Genomic DNA, 22,198 nt, shown 5'->3' on the forward strand with positions numbered 1-22,198 from the left:
GTTTCGGCTCATTGCAAGATCTCTTGCAGCATTTATTAGTGTCCAGATGCCAATGGATGCATCACACACAACACAGCTAAGATTAACACCTATTGCCCCTGGTCATATTAAGGGTCAAAAAGGTGGTATCTCTCCTACAAAACAGGCCGAACAAATCCACACAAGTTTAGAATCTCTTCAGAACAATAAGCAATACTTAATGTTGAAAGAGCACATATTTAGTGCGTGCTTATTTGTTAATGAAAGCAAGAAAACGCTGATGGACATGAATGACATTTTCATACATTTAGTGGCATCTTTGTATTCAGAGTATAGATCCCTAGACTTAATACGAGTACAAATAGCATAACAAATTGTCTTTGTTTATTGTTTATGTGTGTGTTCACACCTATTGTGTGCTAATGTGCAATATGCTGTTTACAAAATACACTATAAATATGTTAATGTATGCATCACCACATATGTTGAGTTTGTTTTTGAGAAGAGGTTACTCCTTTTCTGAGCGCCTCCTTGAGAGCACCATAGTCACAACTTGGCAGAATATTGCTCCCACCTATATGAAAATACACAGTTAATGTATATAGTCTCACTACTTCAAAATTGTTTAAAATGCTATATACTGTAGTCAATTGTGGTTACCCACAACTATAATAGTACTCAAGGTCACGTTAACCATATGTATGTGAATGTGTAGACTATAGTAATGTATTCATGGTTGAGGTCTTGAGGCTGATTAGCATAACTTCATGACCATGCATTTGTGTTGACAATAGCATGATTATCCATTAGACACTTTATGGTTTCAGTGGCACATTTTCAAATGTACTTTATTCTACTTTTTCTGTGCATGTCATGTGGGTGTAATGACTCCATTGGTGATTGTTGTGGATGAGGCATGGCAATATCAAGCAGCATAAATATCACTATTACAACATCATTTGGGATGAATATAGAAAGGCAGGGAAGATAAGAACAGAATATTAGGGAACCCTAACAAAGAAACAACCACTGTAATACTTAATAGTTACATTAAGAGAAAGATAATAGTTTTACAGAACTAGTGCATAGTCGGGCAGTTTTAACTTGAGGATCACACCCAAAGTTTTAAATTCTAATTAATGCCCATTGTATAATAGTATTAAACCTTCCAAGACTACATGCAGAATTTGAACTAACAAGAGGTAATGATAGTAGTGATAACAGGACAAATTCCAATGAAGAAGCAAGGAATTGATTAGCTTCTTAGATCAATACTCTCTAATAAAACAGTCTCTTTGTAGTGAATACACTAAAAAAGCTTTCACTGATTAAACTTTCCAAGGTAATTGTAAAAAATGTTGCTAGCATAGTGAGCTATAGCTATATAGCATAAAGTTAGCTAAATAAGCTAATAGTAAAGCTAATCATTTAAAGTAAGAATTCAGTAGATAGATATACCTATATCCTAGACATTGATATCAACTGCATAACTATTGGTCAGCTAGCATTAACTATAGTAGCCTGGTTAAAATTAATTTTGCAGGTACAGTGAGTAGCTAAAAGGGCAGCAAATGACTTTCATCAGTAGTCAAGATACCATTGTATTTCTGCATTGCAGAAATTCCAAGAACCACCTAGAAAATGATGGCATGAGATGATGGTAGTGAGGATCAATAGACTAAAATTTGAGCATTGTAAAGTTAAAGCCTTGCACATCTGGGGGTGCCTGCTACCACTGGAAACCCCATGTTAGAAATCCTAGATTCACCCCTGCAGTTAATACTGATGTTATCTATCAGAAAAATGTGGAACCAAGCTTGATTAGATATTACTGAAGTTTTGTGACAACAAATTCTAGCCTCTTCATTAATATTCAGCTGCAGATGTGAGAGAAGTGCTTTGTTCTCAAAATTAACTATGATATTAGTGCAAGCATTGGGGTTCGTAAAATTGAACATTATGCCTCCAAGCAGTGCTCTATCATGCTGTCCATTATTCCCAAAATCATGCCACTATCTTCTTTATCAAGTTTCTATTGTTCACTGGTTGCTATATTAGAGTATTTCATTCTATTGGGCCATTCTTTTAGGGTCTCTGACTGCTCTATCAGAGTATCTCAATTTTTAAAACGAAATGTTAGCAGATTTATCTTACTGTTAATTAGAAGTGGCTGGGAACGGTTTGTATGGCTTCTTCATAAACTCTGCATGTCCTGAAACATGCAAGTTTAGCCCTTCACAGTAAACGCTTTGCTCAATCTTTCTGTTAGACACCATTTACCTGATTATCTACCATTGTGTGGAGCTACTTTTCTTATCAGGTCTTTGGTTCACACATTTGTTCTACCAATGTTGCACAAAGAAATTTTTTTTTTAATTGCCATTACCAGCTGCAGGTGGAGGCAAGTACAAAAATCAGCTTCCGTACAAATGTAGCTTATCCAAAATTCAGTGTGGACGCTTGTAATGATCTTGTTAAATGCTCTGTGCTTACATAACATAATTTATTCATTTGCAAATGACTGGAACTGGTGGTCAACCACAGTAATGAATATAGTTCAGCTAATATTATGCTAACTGGTAATAACAAGCATTCACTTTATTGTGCTTCAATTCAAACAAAAGCATTGTGTTGCCAAGGTGATTTGTGTGTAAACATCATTATTGGCTACCACCAAATTTGAGCGCTAGAAATGATTTAGTATCTGTATTTCACCAGACCCTTACTTTTCGTGAAGGGGTGGGTGGCGCCAGACTACCATTAACCATTTCATATTATTATTATTTCACCATAAAAGTATTTAATGGCTTCATTAATGCTACACTTGCTCCTTTCTATACTGACTAGCATTACCAAAAAAGTATTACAAATTCTGACAATAACAAATCCTAGAATTCTGGCCAGCTAGAAATAACAACACTCACCCAGAGTACAGCAATGATCAACCCTATCACAGGGATGGAGACGAAAGAGTTGTAGTTCACAATATCATCATCTTCAAGCTCTTCACAAGTGGTATCACCAAAGGTTTCATCTTCAATATCTTTACAGAAGGTGGTGAAACGGTTGGCAACTCCTGCCCCACTGATTAGCATGTATATTCCAACAACTGACTCCACAAATATGTTGAAAATGTGGATCATCCATTTCATCTAGAAAATCACAATTTTACTCTTAGTAATGAAAGTTAACAGCATTGATTACTGCAAATGACAAAAGATTGGCGTAATTAGTTTGGAGAAGTTGGCAGAAATTCACTAAACTTTACTAATTTTGCAATTAGCTATATATTATTCAACATTAGCTGCATGGTAAATTCGCCGAACTTTTATCTACCAACCTACTGCTTAAGTCACGGGGAAGAAAAGGGGGACAATGAGTCAGATGCCCCATACATCGTTACTATTAATAGCAATACATGTGTGAAAGGTGCTGACGAAACTATTGGAGTTGCAGTTTCTATCTGGCAGCATCAGAAGCCCATCACACCCACCCATACATACACCTGGTAACCCAAGGTGAACAGGGCACAGGGAAGCTGTTTGACCAGGATTATGCTCACCACAATAAATTGTGATCTCATTAATATTATGTAATGAGCACAATCCTGTTCATGCTGGGTTACCAGGTGTATGCATGTTTGTATGGGTGGGTGTGATGGGCTTATGTTGATGCAGAATGCTGTCCACTAATTTGATCAGACACTTCATTTAGGCACATTCTGTGTTGCCAATGTTTTTACAACGCCAATTATGCACCAACACAATAAAACGTTAAATTATGGTTTAGTGGAGGGCTTCAGAAACCTTATAATTCGGAACTGAAACAGTTAGAAAAGTTCAATTGATAACCACTCAGATATATATAATTCTGAAGTCACGCATGATCTCTATTTGCAGTGGAAATGTTATAATAATATGTTTACCATTAGGTGAGCAATAATAACTAATTGTTCACATCACGATTAAGCTCCATTAATGCATTCCTATAGGAGAGCCACATTGTTGTGTGTCGATGTCAAAACCTAGCAGTTTATATACATTAACAGATTCCCATAAAGCATGCAAGTGTGTTCCTGTACATACAGTGTTCCAAAATAGATAGCATGGGAGCACTAACTAGTATAAAATATACAAACATGATCAAATTAGTACTTCCAATATAAAGAGGGTAAGCACAACTGAAGAACAGATTGAGAGGTGTTGCCACTCGATCTTCTAAGGGATAAGAGCCATTCTCTTATTACACAAAATTAAAATCATTTCTTTTTCTATGGGTTGCTCTCTACAACGCAGCTGGGTGGGGTAGAGGGATCTGCAAAGTAAAGTGAGTTGTGGCTTTTGGTGAATACATAAAAAGTGTTTAGGAGACAATTATCACTCATATTGAATATATAGTGTCATCAGATGATTACTAGTGAACAGAAACCATTGAATGCCTGTCTCAATCCAGGTTGAACTCATTTTGGGTGTCCATGTGAAAGCAGTGTTAACTACTTTGGAGGACATTAAGGTATCAACTTACCCTGTGGTCATTAAAGCAGGGAGCTAAAGCATCCAACTGCAGTAGGAAGATTGCAGTAAAGATAGATATGATCCCGGCAGCGATGGAGTTATAGCACCACCTGCGTCCATTGCCATCATCAGACTCACAGATCCTACCCCATCTTGGATCAGACTCTCCCTCAATACCTTGTTCAATGGTAATTGCTGGCAGGACCAGTGACAAGATCTGTAATAGTGAAATACATCAGTAACAACTTGCTAGTAAATCAGAGGGTCATGCATGAATGCACAAACAAACTGATGTGATACCCAGAATTGGTGCTGGCACTTTGAAATCCTTTTGTTACATTTGTACACAAACATTTTTCTCAGCTATCACATGAAGTGTTGGTTGGCTGAAAGAAGGGCTCTGACAGCTATGACATGTACATCATATGCAATCATCACTTTATATTGATACTGAGGTGTCCGGGTTTTAGCATTTCTTTGAGATCATGAGACTATATTAGCTGTAAATTTTCAAGGGACAAAACTGTAAATACAATTGTTTCACCTTTTTTAATTCACAAAAGTCTAGAAAACATTTTTCAATAGTAGTGTTCAACTCAAACATCACATTGCACGAAAGTTTCGTCCCTCAAAAAATCCTGGCTATACTGGTATTTGATGTGTTGACATGGCTTGTGGATCACAATGAGATTATATCATGACTGAGGAAGCTAGTTGACACAATACAACTAAATACCACTGGTTTGGGCCTACCACGCCCAATAGTTGTGGATACAATGTAAACACTGGTATTCTTTGGCTCACCCGTGCCCACACACACACATAATATACGTAAAGTATACGCACTGCATATATGGCTAAGGTCATTGTGTTGGGATAATATCAAGTGTTATATAGCTAAGCCATTTGGCATGTAGCCCTATATGATAAGTCGGCAAAGGAACAATAAACTTTCAGCACTAGTTGGGTACAATCAAACAAGGGCTGGAGCCCTGCTAGCTCCATGAATCTATCAGTCAAAAGTCTTAGTAGCCCTGGTATTCATGCGGGGTGTAGCTACCTGCATCGCACTTTATTTTCTCCAGAAAAGCCGTACTTTATGAATAAAATCATTAGCTATCCGGACGGTTTTTGTTGCGTTTGACACCATTGAAATGATTTTTTTGATGTACTATCAAATGACTGAAATAAATAAATAAATAAGCCTGCTCGCCAAATATTGCGACCTAAAACGCACAAACACAAATTCGTAGTAACATAGATTATACAATCCCTACCTAATAACGAGGCAGTGACGACGCTAGCGGCTGAAAAATCTCAGTAGCTATAATATTAAAGTCGATCATGCATGCGATCAATAAAATAATCTACACGGGCAAAATTTAACAACAAACGACACAACGCAGTCACACTACAGTACGCTTGCACAAAAGCCAATTCCAGCATAGGCAAGCAATAACGATCGCTTCTTCTTGTACCTGAGGTTAGTACATCAATGCTTGCACAACCAGTAATTACACGATAGCTAGTTATAACTTACGAAAATCACAAGTTTCACATAAATCTGTGGAGAAAGGATGAGACTATAAAGATACGTGGCAGCTTTAATGTTGATCGCCATTATTGCTTGCAATTACTCAACAACTCGATTCCCTCGCCTTTCTTTTTCAAGCTTAGAACGCCACGCCCCAGATTCCGGCACTTACGTGTTATAGTTACCACCAAATTGTGACGTCACAGGAAGCTCATGTGATATAGTAAACATGTAAGATACAAGTGATATGACTGCATTATATAATAATCAAGGTGTTATTTTATGATGGTGCCCAATCTAGTGCTTTTAAAAACTCCTCTTCTGTAAATGACAGCAACTTCGCTGCTTCAAGATGCATCTGTAAAGTCATTAAAACACATTTGCTAGCAGCCACCATATTTCTAACCTTTTGCCTTTTAAGAATGTCAATTAGCTTCACTTGCTTTTTGAATGCTATCATCAGTTCGTTTTTCTGTTTTTCAAGTTTCTTGTTTTTGTTATTCAAATCCTCTAATTTCTGTTTGTCTTGTTGTCGTGTGTCCTACACGATTCCCAAAGTACAGTAAAACAAACAAACGATGACCATATACTGACCGTCATATCAGCTTTAGCTTTCTGTAATGCATCTTTGTATTTCTCTGTTTCTTCTAGAGCACGATTCAACCTAGTACAGAAAAGAAAACACCTCTAAAAATGATAGTATAAAGTTTTAATAGCAGATATACCTAACTTCCACGGCTCCGTGCTCTGCTGACGTTTTATTGTGGGTTCTCTTCATTGATTCCAGCTCCTACAAAGGAAGGTTCACAAATACAACTATACCATTGAGAAAGCACGGTTGTGACTTAATCAGATAACAGGTAAATGTGATGAGATAACATAAGAGTTAACAGCATTACAGGGGTGCATAAATGAACATGTATAGGAGTGTTTCCTCCTAATGCATTACTGGTGAATAACATTGCAGTCATATTGGATTAGGAAGAAAAATTCACACACTATAAAATCCCTATACACAAAACCCACACTGATCATGATCACATTATTGTAGGGTGTCAGGAGCAGTAAGGATCAAATTTCATTTGATCATTATGATGCTGTATTGATCATTGTGATGCCATATTGATCATTATGATGCCATATTGATCATTATGATCTGTTTGTGGATATGAGTATATGTAAACTCACATGTATGCACCATGCTTATCTACACACACTTTTGTACGTATCTACACAAGCACACACTCACTACATAATCACGTGAACATACGATTCCACTCTTGCATGTGACACACACACACACACACACACACACACACACACACACACACACACACACACACACACACACACACACACACACACACACACACACACACACACACACACACACACACACACACACACACACGCACGCACACACTACTACTACTACTACCACACACACACACACTACTACGAATTTTCATAAAATTTCACATGTACACACAAAAGTACAGTAATTAATATGATATACCGGGCATACAGCCTAGGATAATCATATGCTCAGTCCTCGAAGGATAGATGTTGTTCCCAGTATAACGGCCATCTGCAAGGAGGCAAAAAGTCTGTCTTCATATGCTGGGATCTTCTTCAAATACACCCTCTGATTCTTCGAGGCCATCCCCGTAACTCCAAAAACAATAGGTATTACTTGTACAGGTTGGTTATATATTTGTCTCATCTGTTGGACAAGTAGCTGATATTTAGTGATCTTCTCTTCATAAGAATGTTCATGTCCGCTGGACATGAGACTTCCAATAATAGTATACCAGTAGTGCCCTCCTTTAAGAACACCACTATAACTGGACAGTTACTCCCAACTACTGTTAATGTCTGAATACTAAAGTCCCATAAGATCTTGGCTTGCTCATTCTCCACCACTGGTAAGGGCTCATGAGAATGCCAACTTGCAGCAGCAGGCAAACCAAAGGCAGAGCACAGATGCCAGTGGAGAGCCCGTGCTACCATATTATGCCTATTCAGATAACTAGAAGGAGCCAGCACTGGGCAGCCAGCCAGCAAGTGCTGAATGGTCTCCTCATGATTGGAACACAATCTACACATGAGGGTAGGGACATTTAACTTCATGATTTTCGCCTGATACACCCTCGTGGACAGCACCTGATCCTGAACAGCCATAATTGTGCTCTCAGTCTCACTATGCACTGACTGACCGAGCCAGTGGAAGCTCCGAGATATTTCCACATCACTGGAGCAACACCAGGAATAGAACTTGCCATGCAATGGCTTACTACAAAGTTGGTCACAGTGAAACTTCTGCTGTTGGCTACAAACAACACCCTTTAGCTCACTGATGGTAACAGAGGCAACTTCAAAATGTAAAGAAAGAGAAGCAAGAAAGCCATTAGCCTTGGCAACACCAGACTTACGAACAGGCATAGAGTCCAGCAAGCGGCACATCTTGACAAAAGTGTCTTCTGAAGTCTGTAGGTGGTGCAATAATAAAATCACACGACGATGGTGCAGATGTTCAATACACAACATTCCTCTACCACCCTGATTGTGTGGGAGGTAGACACGCTCAACAGCAGATCAAGGATGCAAGCTACAAGCCTCTCTCATAACTTTTCTAGCTAAAATATCCATTCCCCTCAACTATTCAGCGGTCCATTCCACTACGCCAAAACCATAAGACAACAAAGGCACACAGAAAGAGTTTGTAGCCTGCACCTTGAAGTGTCCATACAGAAGACTACCCCATATCAAACGAAGTCTGCGTTCAAACTCAAAAAGAACAACCTTCTTGCAATGCTGGTGATCCATTCCACCAGCCTCAGGAAAACCCAAGTAGCGATACACCCCAGAAACATCCAGCTCCGGGATTTCCAAACAATCAGTTAAAGGTAATGGTCCAGTTTGCCTACTACTACTACTACTACTGCTACTACTACTACTACTACTACTACTGCTACTACTACTACTACTACTTCTACTACTACTACTACTACTGCTACTACTACTACTACTACTACTACTACTACTACTACTACTACTACTACTACTACACACACACCACACACAGTGCACACTATACCAAACATGACCACTAAGTAATGAACAAGATGAAAAACAAACAACATGAATTAAGAGTTGACCACATTTCCCTTCTCTTCCAGCTGACAACTCTGCTAGGAGATGGGTACATACTACAGCAAATGTTGCTATTAACATTTATCAATCACCATGAAGTGATTGGTATTTGTGAAGTGATTGGTATTTGTAAAGTGTGTACAAGAGATAGTTGTTTAGAGAGATCAGTACAAAGTACTGCACATCAACTAGTTAATTAGCCAAACAATATAACCATATATGGTCCTTCTTGACCACATTTGCAATGGGCATATAACGTCACAAATGAATCTGGTTCCCTATACAGTAACACACAAAAGAGTTGGTGTGTATATAGCAACATCTGCCATGTTGATAATGCATATGGAATTAGTGTATATAAATGGGTAGGAACTGGCTGTCACTATTCAAAGGACTACTGGAATGGACTGACACATTTTAGGCCTTGACATATCCTATGGTTGAGTTAATTGGGAGTTTTGCTACTAAAGATCTGAGCAACAGCCTGCTGCAAGCCAGCTGTTAAATGCCGAATACAAGCAGTGGAATAAGTGAAAACCGTCTTCTTACTTTTTATTACACTTATCCCAATGCTCCAGGGATTTGATAGCGACGGTTAACCAGCAATAGAGTGTTGAGCCTGTAATCCTAATATATTTGGTCATACTGTAGGTCTGCTAGCAGCTAGCTATCGCAGGCAAATTATGCCACAAGAAAAGTTAACAAACAAGTGTAAAGAATTGTATACACCAGTAGGGATGGATCATTACAGTAAAGTGCTGAAACAAGTGAAATCATTACCTAAAGTGCAAAATTAATCCCTACTTTAGTATAACCATATAATCACAATGTTTACAGTTGGTCAGAAGGTACAATTATTATGATGAGTCTAACAAGCAATCACTTGCATTTACGACAAAGATGACTACAATAAATGGAAGCGTCCTTACATTTCCCTATTTTCCCATAATGCAGGAAATAGCTACAACTAATAAAATTAATGGCCCCAGCACAGGTGTCAGGATTTAAGCTACATGTTGTGAATACAAAAATTCATACAATTGTACATACATACACACACACACACACACACACACACACACACACACACACACACACACACACACACACACAAACATGTACATTCGCACCAAGGAGTGGTGCTATGTTTTGTCATTAAGTACATGGTCATGATGGATTATTGATCTTGACTCAGTCTTTGTTTACCATTACTGCACAGCATGTAATGTGAGCTGAGGATTACACATGCTGAATAGTGATGAGCAACTAGCCGGTGGGTGTTTTGGATCTACCGGAAGCACGGCACCTCTTGTGGTATTGTAGTTGTGTTGTACAATACATAGAGTATAAAATACTTCTGTATCCACATAGATATAACTATTTGTTGATATGATATGGCCAATGATGTAGGGGAGGCCAGACACGGTATTTAATGAAGTTATGTGTTGATGGTTTAGTGGTGGCCATAGTAATCTATGTATTGCCAGCCATAAAGTGCCATTGATGTCAACAAGACTCCCTTACTTGTATTATTATGAACTCTTGATGTCAATCAATGCAGTTACAGAGTAGAAAAACAAGTTTCCTCACAGCTACTATGTATCCACATGTCCACACCTTTAGCAAAGAGCACCATCACCAACCAAACTACTGGGATATAGTGACTGGAAAGTTTTACTATTAATTTGTCTAGACATCGTATCCATTTTCAGGATGCAATGTTGGCTGGCATCATTCACATTTGGTAATGGATTACTTACCAATTCAGACAATCTCCATCAGGGATTTTTTTTTAATATGACTACAGAATGTGTGTGCATTTGATGTAATGACTTGTATGGACTCTTCTATATCTAAATCATACATGCCAGGTGCAAATTATGTGCTCCTTTTGATACCACTCTAGTGCAGTTACCATACACAGAAATCATTTGACTGCTACAATAAAATGACTTCTGTGTATACTATGTACATAGATACACTAGGGTGGCATCAAAATGATATAAATATACAATGCATCACTCACTTTTTTCAGTGTCAACACTTGTGCTTCAAGGCCTTCACTTTTGCTTTTCAAGTCATCAGCAATGTTCTTGTACTTTTCCATCTGCACCTGTAAATATACAGTATGATCACATGATCTGTGTCATGGATCACATGATAATGCATTTTGGATCACATGATCATAGATGGTATACACAAAAGCTTTGATGGAAAAGTGATTAATATGATAGAGCCATGAGCCAGGATAACTGTTAATTCTACAGTCAATTTCTGAGCATTTTTGCAAACGCACTTTAAGTACAAACCTGGCTACATATGTATGTATACATAACATTTTACATATGTACTTGGTTTCCTTGCTGAGATTTCTTCAATCTACCAACTTCTTCTGTTAATTCTTTAACCCTAGCATCTGATGTAGCTAGTTTCTTGTTCTGTATAAAGACACAAATCCAACAAACTACATTCAGGTCTTCTGCTTCATTAAGCAACAGTACACTATACTAAATGCTTATATCAAACATGCTTGCAGCTGTAAAACTTAAGGAAACAATGATCTGATGGATGTTACAATGCAATCAGAATTTTTATAAGTTTGCTTTAAGTTACCATGCAACTAGTGCAAGACAATCAGCAATTCATATCCTTTTTTCAGTATAGAATTTCACTCGTCTAAACTCTTTACTGCGTATATAATAATCTATAATAGAGATTTGGGACCCAGAATTTTTGCCCATTTTTGTTTTTCAGATATAGTTAAAACCTTCATCTTATTACAGAGGGTTTTTAAATTGTGTCCACAGCTTTATGCTATGGAGCTTGCCTATGATCAATACGCAAAAAGTCTTGTAGTTGGCACACTTGATAGCTCATAACATAAGGTATATAAGCAACTCAAGTATCATAAACAATGTGGCATTCAAGGCACGGAGAAGTTGAGTTATAAACTATGTAGATAAAGGATATAGCTATATGTACTTTACACTGTCTTCCGGTCAAAAATAAAAATATTCATTGGGCAATGAATTCATCATGGAACCCATACCAAAGTACATGAGCTATAGATGAATGTATAAAACAAAGGATAATTAAATAACACATGTTGTTCCAGGAAAAACTACGGCAAACACACAAGTCCATCCATGGGTACCGCCAAATTTTCCAATAGGTCCAATGTATTTTAGCCTTCTCTTTCTATGCATGTTTCTAGGGCATAATACACAGTATTGGTGACTGCTGTGTAGCTTTATAAACTTCGTACGTAGTAGTACAAATAAATCACTGAAAATTAGTTGGGGAAGCAACACAATGCTTGTTAAAATTTCACCACTAAGTGCCTACCTCATAAAAAAGCTCTTATCTTGCTTATTTTTGACTTTTAAAAAATGCATACAATGGTGTCATAAATATAACACGTCACTAATATTGCTGCATATTATCTTCATTAGTGGTCCCAGTGCTATCCAACAAGTGGCTCAGGAATCTTCTGAAAATTCATAATTGCTACACCAAAGTATATGGATTAACAGCTAATCAAAAGTGATGTCAAAATACATTGGAGCCTACGGAAACAGGCTTTCACAGGAAAGCCGTACAAGAAGCCAAAAATTATAGCTATATTCACATGGTAAGCATGCTGTCACACCACATACACACACCAATATGTGGGGGAGTATAATACAGTGATCAAGTAAGAATGCAATATAAATCACTCACAAAACAACACCATTGCTTCTATCCACCAACATCCAATCACCCATATCACTAACCCAGCCCTACTGTTATCACTTGCTCACCTTAGAAGCCAGTTCTGCACATAGCCTATCTAGTTCTTCTTGCATTACTCTTAATTTTGCCTTCAGAAACCGAATTGTTGCCTCTGTAATAAAACACAATACTAAAACACTGAATACAATAATATATTCAGGCATTTATTCTGTATGTTCTGTAAGAATGTTTAACAGACTTTATACCAATACCTGTATGTCATCAACAAGGTGATTATTACCTATCCCATAGCTGCTAGCGCTCCCACTTAATTAACATTCACATGCGTACAAACATTTGAGGTATTACACACCCACGTGAGTCATAGGCTTTGCATGAAGAAGCTATCTTGGGAAGCTATCTTGGGAAGCTATCTTGGGAAGCTATCTTGGGAAGCTATCTTGGGAAGCTATCTTGGGAAGCTATCTTGGGAAGCTATCAATAAAAAACATGTGCCCCAATAGTTTGATATGTGTGAACATTTGGAGATGTTGTCATCATACATTATGGTAGTACTGTATATTAGCTGGGATCATGGAGGTTTGGGTTTTTCTGGCCAAAAAAATATCACTACTTCACAATATCATCCTGGTGCCTTGGCAGTATTGATTAGGTATAACCAAGCCCAAAAGTTCCTTCAGTACGACACTATGTAAGTGGTTCCAGTAGGTAGCTACAAATTTTTTTTTTAATTATTCAATGGATTTTCTACTGACTGACCAACTGCCTGATGCCTTCAGACAAGTGTAACTCAATAACAGCTAACGCTATGGGCTTGATTTTTTCACTGTTTGACATCACTTCATCCCGAGATGTACCTTTTGGCATACCACAGTACATAAAATGCATGCATCATGGACTACCTTTGTCCTCCTTTGTGTCCCATCTCTTTTTGCTGACAGTCCAAGGTGTTGATTCGTGGTAGCACAATGTGGCTTCCAATTTGTAAATAGGAATCGTCCATATTTTCGTGGTGACTGGATCGATTGCAGAGGCGTCTTCATTTGTAACACTATGTAACGGGCTGAAAATAGGTGAAAGCGAAGCGTAATGGCCACTTCACTTTCAAGTCAGTAATTGATAGTTGGGGGGAACGAATCATCCTTTTTTTTTGTGGTGGCTGGATTGATTGCAGAGGTACTTCTCCTGCTGTTCTTCATTTGTAGTGCTGTGTAACGGGCTGAGCATAGCTGAAAGCAAAGCATAATGGCCACTCAATAATCGATAGCTGGGGCGTGTGTTCAGACAAAAACATTAACTCTGGCACCATCCTTTCTTTTGTTGCGGTATGCGTGGGTTCACCAGTCATTAAGACTGAAGTATAGGGATTAAATGTTTACTAGTATATCTGCAGGTGTAGGCAACCTCCCTTGTTTCCCTACTTTTTTCTATGCTCCCTAATCAAACTTAGCATTTCTAAGTTTTCCTTGTACTTGTGTAATGAAGAACTTGCTTTATAAAATGGAGAAAAAAGAAAGAAAAGGCTACTGAAATCAGTTTCAAAGGAGTATATGATAGCATTCTACGAAGCCTGTTTAGATAGTGTTCATTTTGTGTCACACCTTCTCTATACATGTCTATTATGGACACCATGTTACACATACATACCGTATAGCAGGTTTTTACTGCGCCTATAATTGATCACGAATCTTAAAAGTGTGACACAAATTTCCGCGAATGCAGCTATCCACGAAAATAAAATCCGCTGATTATTTTATTTTGATTACTAGAAACGCATTGAAAGAGGATATGGAAGCGTTGTTAAGCAGTTATATACATGGCTACCACGTTATAGTCATTTTGGACTCTAGTCATTGGCGAGAAACTTACTTGTATTATAAAAAGTGGGGATGTGTGCTGCTGCATGACAACCCAACAGTAGTGGGGCACTTACTGCGCACCCTCTCAAGGATATGCAGTTCGTTTTCGTTTCATGGTGGCACAATAATACGTATCGAGTTACAGGCAAGAAGATACAAAAAATTGAAAACACGCGAGATAAAATAAGCACAAATTTAATTACCGCGGCTAACTACTGTTCGTGAAAATAAAGTCTTTGCGGTAAAAACCCGCTATACGGTACCTAATTATACAATACAAATATACATATAGTACAAGTATAAGGAAAAATTAAGAATTTAAAGTTGATTATATAGGGATCATAGAAAAAAGTTAGTGAAACAAGAGAGGTCACCTACACCTGCAGATATACTAGTGGACATTAATCCGTGAGATTCAGTCTACCTCCCTTGTCTACACCTGCAGATATACTAGTGGACATTTAATCCCTAATTCAGTCATGGGTATACTACTATACAGTATAGGTAGACAGCCGAATTATTTATCTAACAGTACTACAAGTGAACTATAACTTTTTAAAACATAAATAGGCTACCCCTTGGAAAAATGAGTATTAATGGGTTTACCTTAACTATGCTTGGACATGGTCACTATAACTAAGGTGGTCCCAATAAAGAGGTGGACGTTCAGTGAGTTTCACTGTACCATACATATATGTACATGATATCAAGAGTCATATAGAGGGAGGGAGTTTATCTCTATATATTATGGACTCATAGTGTACCTAAGGTATATACTTGCCTTGTCCCATTTCAGCTGCAGCTTCAGGAATGAGGTCATCGCTATAATCCTCTTCAATACTATCAACACTCTCGAGTAGTCCACTGGTCACAATGCTAGTAGCTGCTGCTCCAGCAATATCTGACTGGCCCACACCTGGGGTTCTAGTCCTCCCCATGATATCACTGTCAATATCAGTCTGTACTGACATGGCACTGGAAATGGATCTAGTTTTTGACTGTGGGCGGTTGTTAATAGGTGGTCGTTTCTTTGATGATGCTAGTTTAGCACTTGTCGCTGGTCTCTTAGCTTCTTGGCTATGAGCTCTAAACAGCAAGAATAACAAAGCAGTACACCAGAACCATTTGGGTCACAGAAATATACAACACGCGTGCACCATCCATATATACAACATGAATATAAAAACAAACATGGTTCAACTATACAATTATATTACAAATAATTTGACCTGTTTCCTCGTGGTACTGACTGTGGTCTACTAACTGTGAAGTGTCCACTCAGTTCCTGTGTATACACACCATGTACTACACATGCAATATGGTACAAGATTATGAACACACATGCACACACCTCTTCCATGTTCAGCTGTAACTGTGGGTCACTGTACAAATAACACTAGTGATGGTTACTAGGCAGCTAATATGAAGCATACCTTGTAGAAACGTCTGCTTCATTTCCATTGTCTGACAAATGTGAAACATGTTCCTACACACAAATCTACATAAAGTAACACACGTACATCAACTATAAATACCAATATATCATCTGCCTCTCGTAGCAGAGAAGCTGCTTTTGATTCCAATTCTTCATTAAGCCGTCTATAATTCGAAATACCAACAAATTACACTTAAATATTCAACACACACACACCTGTATTCTTCTTCTTTCGTTTGTAGGTCGACCTTTTCTTTCTTAGCCTTCACTTTACGTTGTATCGAAGGAGGTCTCGAAGTACTCACTGTTCCCGTACTTGGCCTTGACTTCTCCTTCGGGTTACTACTCATACCTCCCGCTTTGAATTTATTCTAATAAATGTGCATTGTTCCAAATAATGCCTCCCATATTCTAGAAAAGTACTGTAACGAATCAAAATGAAGAAGTTTTTCGAGAAGAAGAAATTAGATTACAAGTTTGCTAAGGCTGGCTCTGGCCATACTCTAGGAGAGACGCCTCCCCAACAGCAAGGTCCTGCTCAACCATCACCGCCTAGGGAGCGACATGTTCCCACTCAAGCTGGGCAGTTGGCGGGCACTGCTGCTCTAGCCAGACTTGATTCACAACCAAGTGGTGGAGCCTGCAAGCCAAAATTGAAAAATACAACAAGTAAGAGCCCAAGAAGAGTCATTTACTAACAGTCTAGATATGTCACAATGATATTGGGGCAAATTGTGTGGTAAAGTTAAAGTCTGATCCTCTCCAGAAACAATCTGCCTATGTAGTATTCTTAGCAAGAGTTTCAGGTCATAGCACACTAGTTTAGAGTACTTTCTGAGTAATACAGTAGCTAACATACCCCAAACTACCATATCAATGCCCCATATGCAGTAAGTTTTGGTAGAGAAAAGTAAGGCAGAAATGGTGCTGTGAACAGGAAACCCAAAGGAAATGGTGATAACTCATGGAGTGTTAAATGTAATGCTTTTATTTATTGCTTGTTTATTTCAGTGTACAAAGAAATGGAGGCTGAGGCCAAGCAGATAGAAGAAGTTAAACAGAAACTGGTGTGTTTTGTGTAACGTGTGTGTGTGTGTGTGTGTGTGTGTGTGTGTGTGTGTGTGTGTGTGTGTGTGTGTGTGTGTGTGTGTGTGTGTGTGTGTATGTATTTGGTTGTTTGCTTGTTTACATGAAGTCATTGAGGTGGTCACCTTACTATGTATAGCGACAACAACATTCACAAGAACAACAAGAAGTCACTTTAGTCACATCTCACAACTTGTCAGTCAACTTAATATGTCCTTTGTGTCATCATGTTCTACCCTATCATGAGATGAATCAACATCTTACAGTGTGTCTACAACAGGTTAGCTGTGATACATGTATTGAACAAGCCGGTAACCTGGTACAGTATTGTAGTACGTTGTTATGACAGATGGTGGTGTTTACTTACTAAGGATCTTAGCTAAGCTGTTTTGCATTGAGCAACTCAGGGAGCCCATTCATATCCTACCAAAGTGTTGTGAAATTTGTAAAGAGATATTTTAAAGGAATGGCTTTGTATCACTACTTCTGAACAGTCTGATGCTGAGAAATAACAATGAATGGAGCTGTGTGCATGTTTAGGGCTGGAACATTGCTCAGTTGTAAGCCCTTAAACATTTTAACAAGCAATCATTCTAAAGCATGAAGTGTCCCACTTACTGTATTGAGGAGGCAGTTAAAGGTCTAGATTGTGTGGTGTTACAATAGTGTAACTGTAATGTTTACTTCTGTTACTCCACATACTGGTGGTAGCACTTAATCCTTGGTAATGTTGTCCAAATGCCTTAATTGTTAATCAAGAGTTCTATTGTTGTATTGAGGTGCACATGCAGTTATACTGTACACACGTGTGTGTGTGTGCATGTGATTATGGTACTGTCAGTACAATATCTTGGTTATTATCATAGGAGTATCACAAAGAGCCGTTGTCTGGTTCTGTTAATATGATACACACACTATGTCGTGACTTGGACAAGAAAGGAGCATGTATTGATATTATCTGCAAGTGAGTAATTGTATTGTACCCACAGTCTATTGTATTCAACAAGTAGTACATGTTAGAACACCAGTTTAGTGCTACAATCAACAGTTGAGTAGTTTCCCAGACAATTTTGATGACATACATGTATTTTCAATGAGGGAATATAATGCTAGCTTAGAAAAGATGTCTGTATTTTCAATACTACTTGTCTTTAGTACTCCAGTTATATATGTTATATGCAATGTATACTACTTACACTGTTGCAGGTACTTGAATAATCTAATAGAAAACAGTACAGAGGAGAAGTACCGGAAAATTAGAATGAGCAATAAAACATTTCAAGTATGTGACGTGTACAGTATTAGTGATGTATCAATCAATAAAGTTACACAATGTTTACTTCATTATTTTTTGCATGCTCTCAACGAGTGGCCACAAATTCCATAGTGGTATGCCTGTAGTGATATTTTAGTTTGAAAATTTATTGGCATCTAAGTAGCAAAGTTTGAAGAATCTTCGAGTGTGTTACTGTGCAGCTTTTGGTTTGCTGCTCCTTGTAATCAACTTCACTATGGCTAACCCTTCAGTGTTACTAAACAATTACGGTTAAGTCTTCATCTTTACTTGGTACTTCTACAGTATGCAATTTTTTTTCATATCAGCTTTTATTGAAAATTAAACCCCCTTTTTTTCACAACTTGGCTATGTTAGTGTAGATAGATATCGCTTCGTGTATTTGCAAAGCCCCAAAGCTGGTCTTTAGAAAATGTGTCTTTAAAAATATATATCTTCCTTCATAACTGTAGACTATTGCTGCTCTAGAATCTTCAGTGCCGCATGAAGTTTCATGAATATTTTGTAGTGTGTTAGATGTGTGTGTATATGTGTACAATATAGAATGCTGGCTGCCCTTATGCCCTTGTTTCCTGAACAATGAGCTCCATGCTGATTCCTCTATTAGAGTAGACCAGAATTTAGTTGGACTAGCTTTTCTACAAATATCTTTACTTTTCAAAAATAAAATATCTCTTAGTGATAAATATAACCACAGCGTTAGGGTCATGGATGGACTCCTCAGTTAAGTGATCTTCAGGGTCTTAAATTTTTACTATAAATGTTTCACATGTGTGTTATGTACTACGCACCATTGTATGTGTTGTTTACAATAGGAGAAAGTTGCTAGTGTAAATGGAGCAATATTATTTCTGGAAGCAGTTGGTTTTGCACAGCAGTCACTACCCCATCAAGGTGAAGTCCCTGTATCATATGTATAGACATTATGGACCTTGTAAAACAATACTAACAGTAGATGTAATGGGCTTGTAGAGTAGTTCTGTGTGATGTCATGGGTATACCATTCATCTGTAACACACGTGTGGCAGTAGTGTGTGGCCCTTTGTACAGGGAAAATGCACATTTCCTGCTGTAGAACATGCCCAACTACTACTATCAAACAGTACGATAGTACTGTTTAAGTAGGGATTGGGGTGGATTTGGCGCGCGCCTCAAATTTCAATCCCTCAAAAATCATCCTAGAAATATCTCACACAGCAAATAAAACCTTTTACTAAAGAGTCTTCAAGTTTCTAACTTTATTTCTAGCATTATATATCAGGAAACGACTAGAAAAGTGCTGGAATTTTATTTCTAATAAATCGCTAAAACAGAAATTTTCGTCAGCCTGCCTGCCTGCCTGACCACATTCGCAAGGCTACAGGCCAAACGAAGCAGCGAAGGATCACCATTCTTTGCCACAATATTTAACTCGCTGCTGGGATGTGCCTTTTCGGGTTCCGACGAGTGTCTGCCTTCTGCGCTTTGCCTTTCCTTTTATCTTTAATTACGGATCGTCTTCTTCTTTTCCAGTCACGGAGGCGTTAATAATTCGTATCGACACTTTCCTTAGAGCAGCCGTATTCGGACGCCACAAAACTAATAACGGATTCCGTACTGTAAGGGCAAGTAGATGCCTGTATAGCAACACTTGCAAAGCGATTTAACAGCCTAGTGAAGTAAGAACACACTGCCACGCCCTTATCAATCAGAGTGCGCGCTCGTACTTAACGATCAGTGGACCATGCCTATTATTAATGGTCCAGCTGTAACTAATTGTAGAAAACAGGAGATAGAAACCCTGCATGCCTTTCAATTTAGTAATTGAGCAGCTTGCGTAAAGCAAGCAGCAAGATCGAGATACTCTAATAGAGCAGTCAGTGCCAAAGATCAATAATAGCTACATACCTATACCAAAAAAAGTTAACAAACTAGTGAATTTAAAAATTGTTAATTTAGAAATGGAAGTAGGGATCAAGCGATAAAAACTACTGAAACAAGTGATTTGAATGATGGCAACTATTACAACATAGCTTTGTGGGGAAATCCCTACTTTGGCATTGAACATATATGGTGACGTGGTGAGATGCCAATGTAAGGATTTCCCCACAAAGCTATGTTGTAATAGTTGCCATCATTCAAATCACTTGTTTCAGTAGTTTTTATGGCTTGATCCCTACTTTCATTTCTAAATTAACAATTTTTAAATTCACTAGTATATATATATCACCTATTATTACAGTAGGTGTTAGGCTATCTAGCAGCAGGATCGATTAATATGCATTTTTATGTATTGTGGCAAAGCCTCGCGCTGTGTATCTATAGAGCTTATTCAAAGGGTGTGTCTGTCAAGGTTGAACGTGCAGTAATCTAAAGCCTACCAGCCATTTTGAGTGAATAAACAACTGAGTGTATAAAGAACATAGCTGAAAAGTGTGACTGACAACACAGTTCAGTATTCTAAATATTGTGAAGAACTGGATAGCAATGCGAAGGCAAACACAAGGAAAAGATAAGGATGACTGGCCTTGTAGATCCCTATTGCCACCTAGAAAGTAATGTCAACTGCTTCAATGGTAGCCACTGTGGAATGGTGTGAGTGACCTGAAGTCATGTAACTTTTTAATCAGTGCGACAAGCTACTGCTGAAGGCATACAAAAGTCTAGAGTATTCAGTTTTCTTGTCAACCAACATAGATTTGAGTGGCTACAAGAAGTTATATGTGTACATTGTTCCTGTATGGCTGGCTTGGGAGAAGCCTGTCTCACATTGTTTCTTTGTTGTTTGTGGCACAAACTAACACAGAGCTGAAAAGTTAGTTCACACACACATTGCTTTGTTAGCTTGTTCGTGGTTGCCGCCATCATTTCTATCAATACCATTAGCACAAATTGACTTTTCATCTTCATCACAGAAGCATAAACGCTTGGTGAAAGCCAGTGTAGCTGACAGTTCTTCTAGTAGCGATTAGTTGCTGCAAACAAAGAAGGTAGCATCGATAGTGTTCAAGCCAAATGAAGAAGACAAGCATGCTTTTTGAAGAATTGTCACAATCTAGAGGTAGCCCTATTATTTTATCACTGATTGTTGACTATAATGAGGCATACATACCTTTTGTATGAAGCAGGGAAAGTGATGAAACCACTCACAGAAGAACTACACTCTGTAGTAACTTTGAAATGAGAATTACTTCAGAAGCGTGAGGAAATCTATGAAACATTTAACTTTTAGCCAAGTTGAGGGGATGACTAGAACACAGGTAGATTCTTAGCTGTGCCTTTTGTAAACAGTGGGATGTGAACCTCCGCACAGTATAGTACAGCAGATTCCTGAATAGTGAATCCTCTGTCTGCTAAGATCATATCACCAACTTCTTAAGTAGACCACAGTTATCAGTCAAGTGAAAATCTGACACTCTTCCTTCCCATCTCTTGGAGATGAATGCCACAGAACCTTGGGGAGTGATCCCAATTATAATTTTCACCATTATGTTTCTTCTAATTTGAGCACATTTGTGCCCTTGCCAGTAAGTTGTTCAATAAACATCTCAAAACAATCGATGATTATGGCACATTATCTAATGTGTTTTCGGAAGCATGGTTTTCATGAGCTTTGGGCGTTCAGGCCAACGG

General features: G+C 38.2%; 3 protein-coding genes across 7 annotated transcripts in view; 2 read left to right on the forward strand and 1 right to left on the reverse strand.

Annotated features, from left to right (window-relative positions):
• LOC136238591 (ectopic P granules protein 5 homolog) overlaps nt 1–455 on the forward strand; it is a 53,974-nt gene extending 53,519 nt beyond the window's left edge. For both annotated transcript variants that reach the window (XM_066029143.1, XM_066029144.1), the window contains one exon: nt 1–455. In XM_066029143.1, the coding sequence (XP_065885215.1) occupies nt 1–349 (349 nt within the window). In that variant the 3' untranslated portion in view covers nt 350–455.
• LOC136238593 (testis-expressed protein 9-like) lies at nt 271–16,610 on the reverse strand. The gene is made up of 16 exons (XM_066029146.1): nt 16,423–16,610; nt 16,307–16,370; nt 16,205–16,257; nt 16,123–16,153; nt 16,001–16,056; nt 15,553–15,857; nt 12,981–13,063; nt 11,532–11,618; nt 11,207–11,293; nt 6,753–6,817; nt 6,622–6,691; nt 6,434–6,568; nt 6,034–6,385; nt 4,504–4,710; nt 2,904–3,131; nt 271–553 (listed from the first exon to the last, which is right to left on the reverse strand). Exons 1-13 carry the CDS (start codon nt 16,554–16,556, stop codon nt 6,308–6,310), a joined length of 1,248 nt encoding a protein of 415 aa, XP_065885218.1. The 5' UTR covers nt 16,557–16,610; the 3' UTR covers nt 271–553; nt 2,904–3,131; nt 4,504–4,710; nt 6,034–6,307.
• The window catches only part of LOC136238592 (UBX domain-containing protein 6-like), an 11,841-nt gene continuing 6,071 nt past the window's right edge, over nt 16,429–22,198 (forward strand). For all 4 annotated transcript variants that reach the window (XR_010693080.1, XR_010693082.1, XR_010693083.1 and 1 more), the window contains exons 1-6: nt 16,429–16,875; nt 17,218–17,273; nt 17,432–17,572; nt 18,159–18,256; nt 18,499–18,574; nt 19,402–19,480. Coding sequence is in view for 1 of the 4 variants with exons in the window: in XM_066029145.1 (XP_065885217.1) it covers nt 16,644–16,875; nt 17,218–17,273; nt 17,432–17,572; nt 18,159–18,256; nt 18,499–18,574; nt 19,402–19,480 (682 nt within the window). In the remaining 3 variants the exon portion in view is untranslated. The remainder of the gene's footprint in view (nt 16,876–17,217; nt 17,274–17,431; nt 17,573–18,158; nt 18,257–18,498; nt 18,575–19,401; nt 19,481–22,198) is intronic.

The sequence above is a fragment of the Dysidea avara genome, chromosome 11, assembly GCF_963678975.1.
Source record: "Dysidea avara chromosome 11, odDysAvar1.4, whole genome shotgun sequence".
Classification (NCBI taxonomy): domain Eukaryota; kingdom Metazoa; phylum Porifera; class Demospongiae; order Dictyoceratida; family Dysideidae; genus Dysidea; species Dysidea avara.

Bases quoted from the DNA above. Each gene is read 5' to 3' on its own strand.
- LOC136238593 (XM_066029146.1), bottom strand. From the start codon at position 16,556: ATGAGTAGTAACCCGAAGGAGAAGTCAAGGCCAAGTACGGGAACAGTG. The intron at 11,619-12,980 runs GTGAGCAAGTGA...GTCTTTATACAG, and splicing joins GTGCAGAACTGGCTTCTAAG to AACAAGAAACTAGCTACATC. The intron at 6,386-6,433 runs GTTAGAAATATG...ATGACTTTACAG, and splicing joins ACATTCTTAAAAGGCAAAAG to ATGCATCTTGAAGCAGCGAA.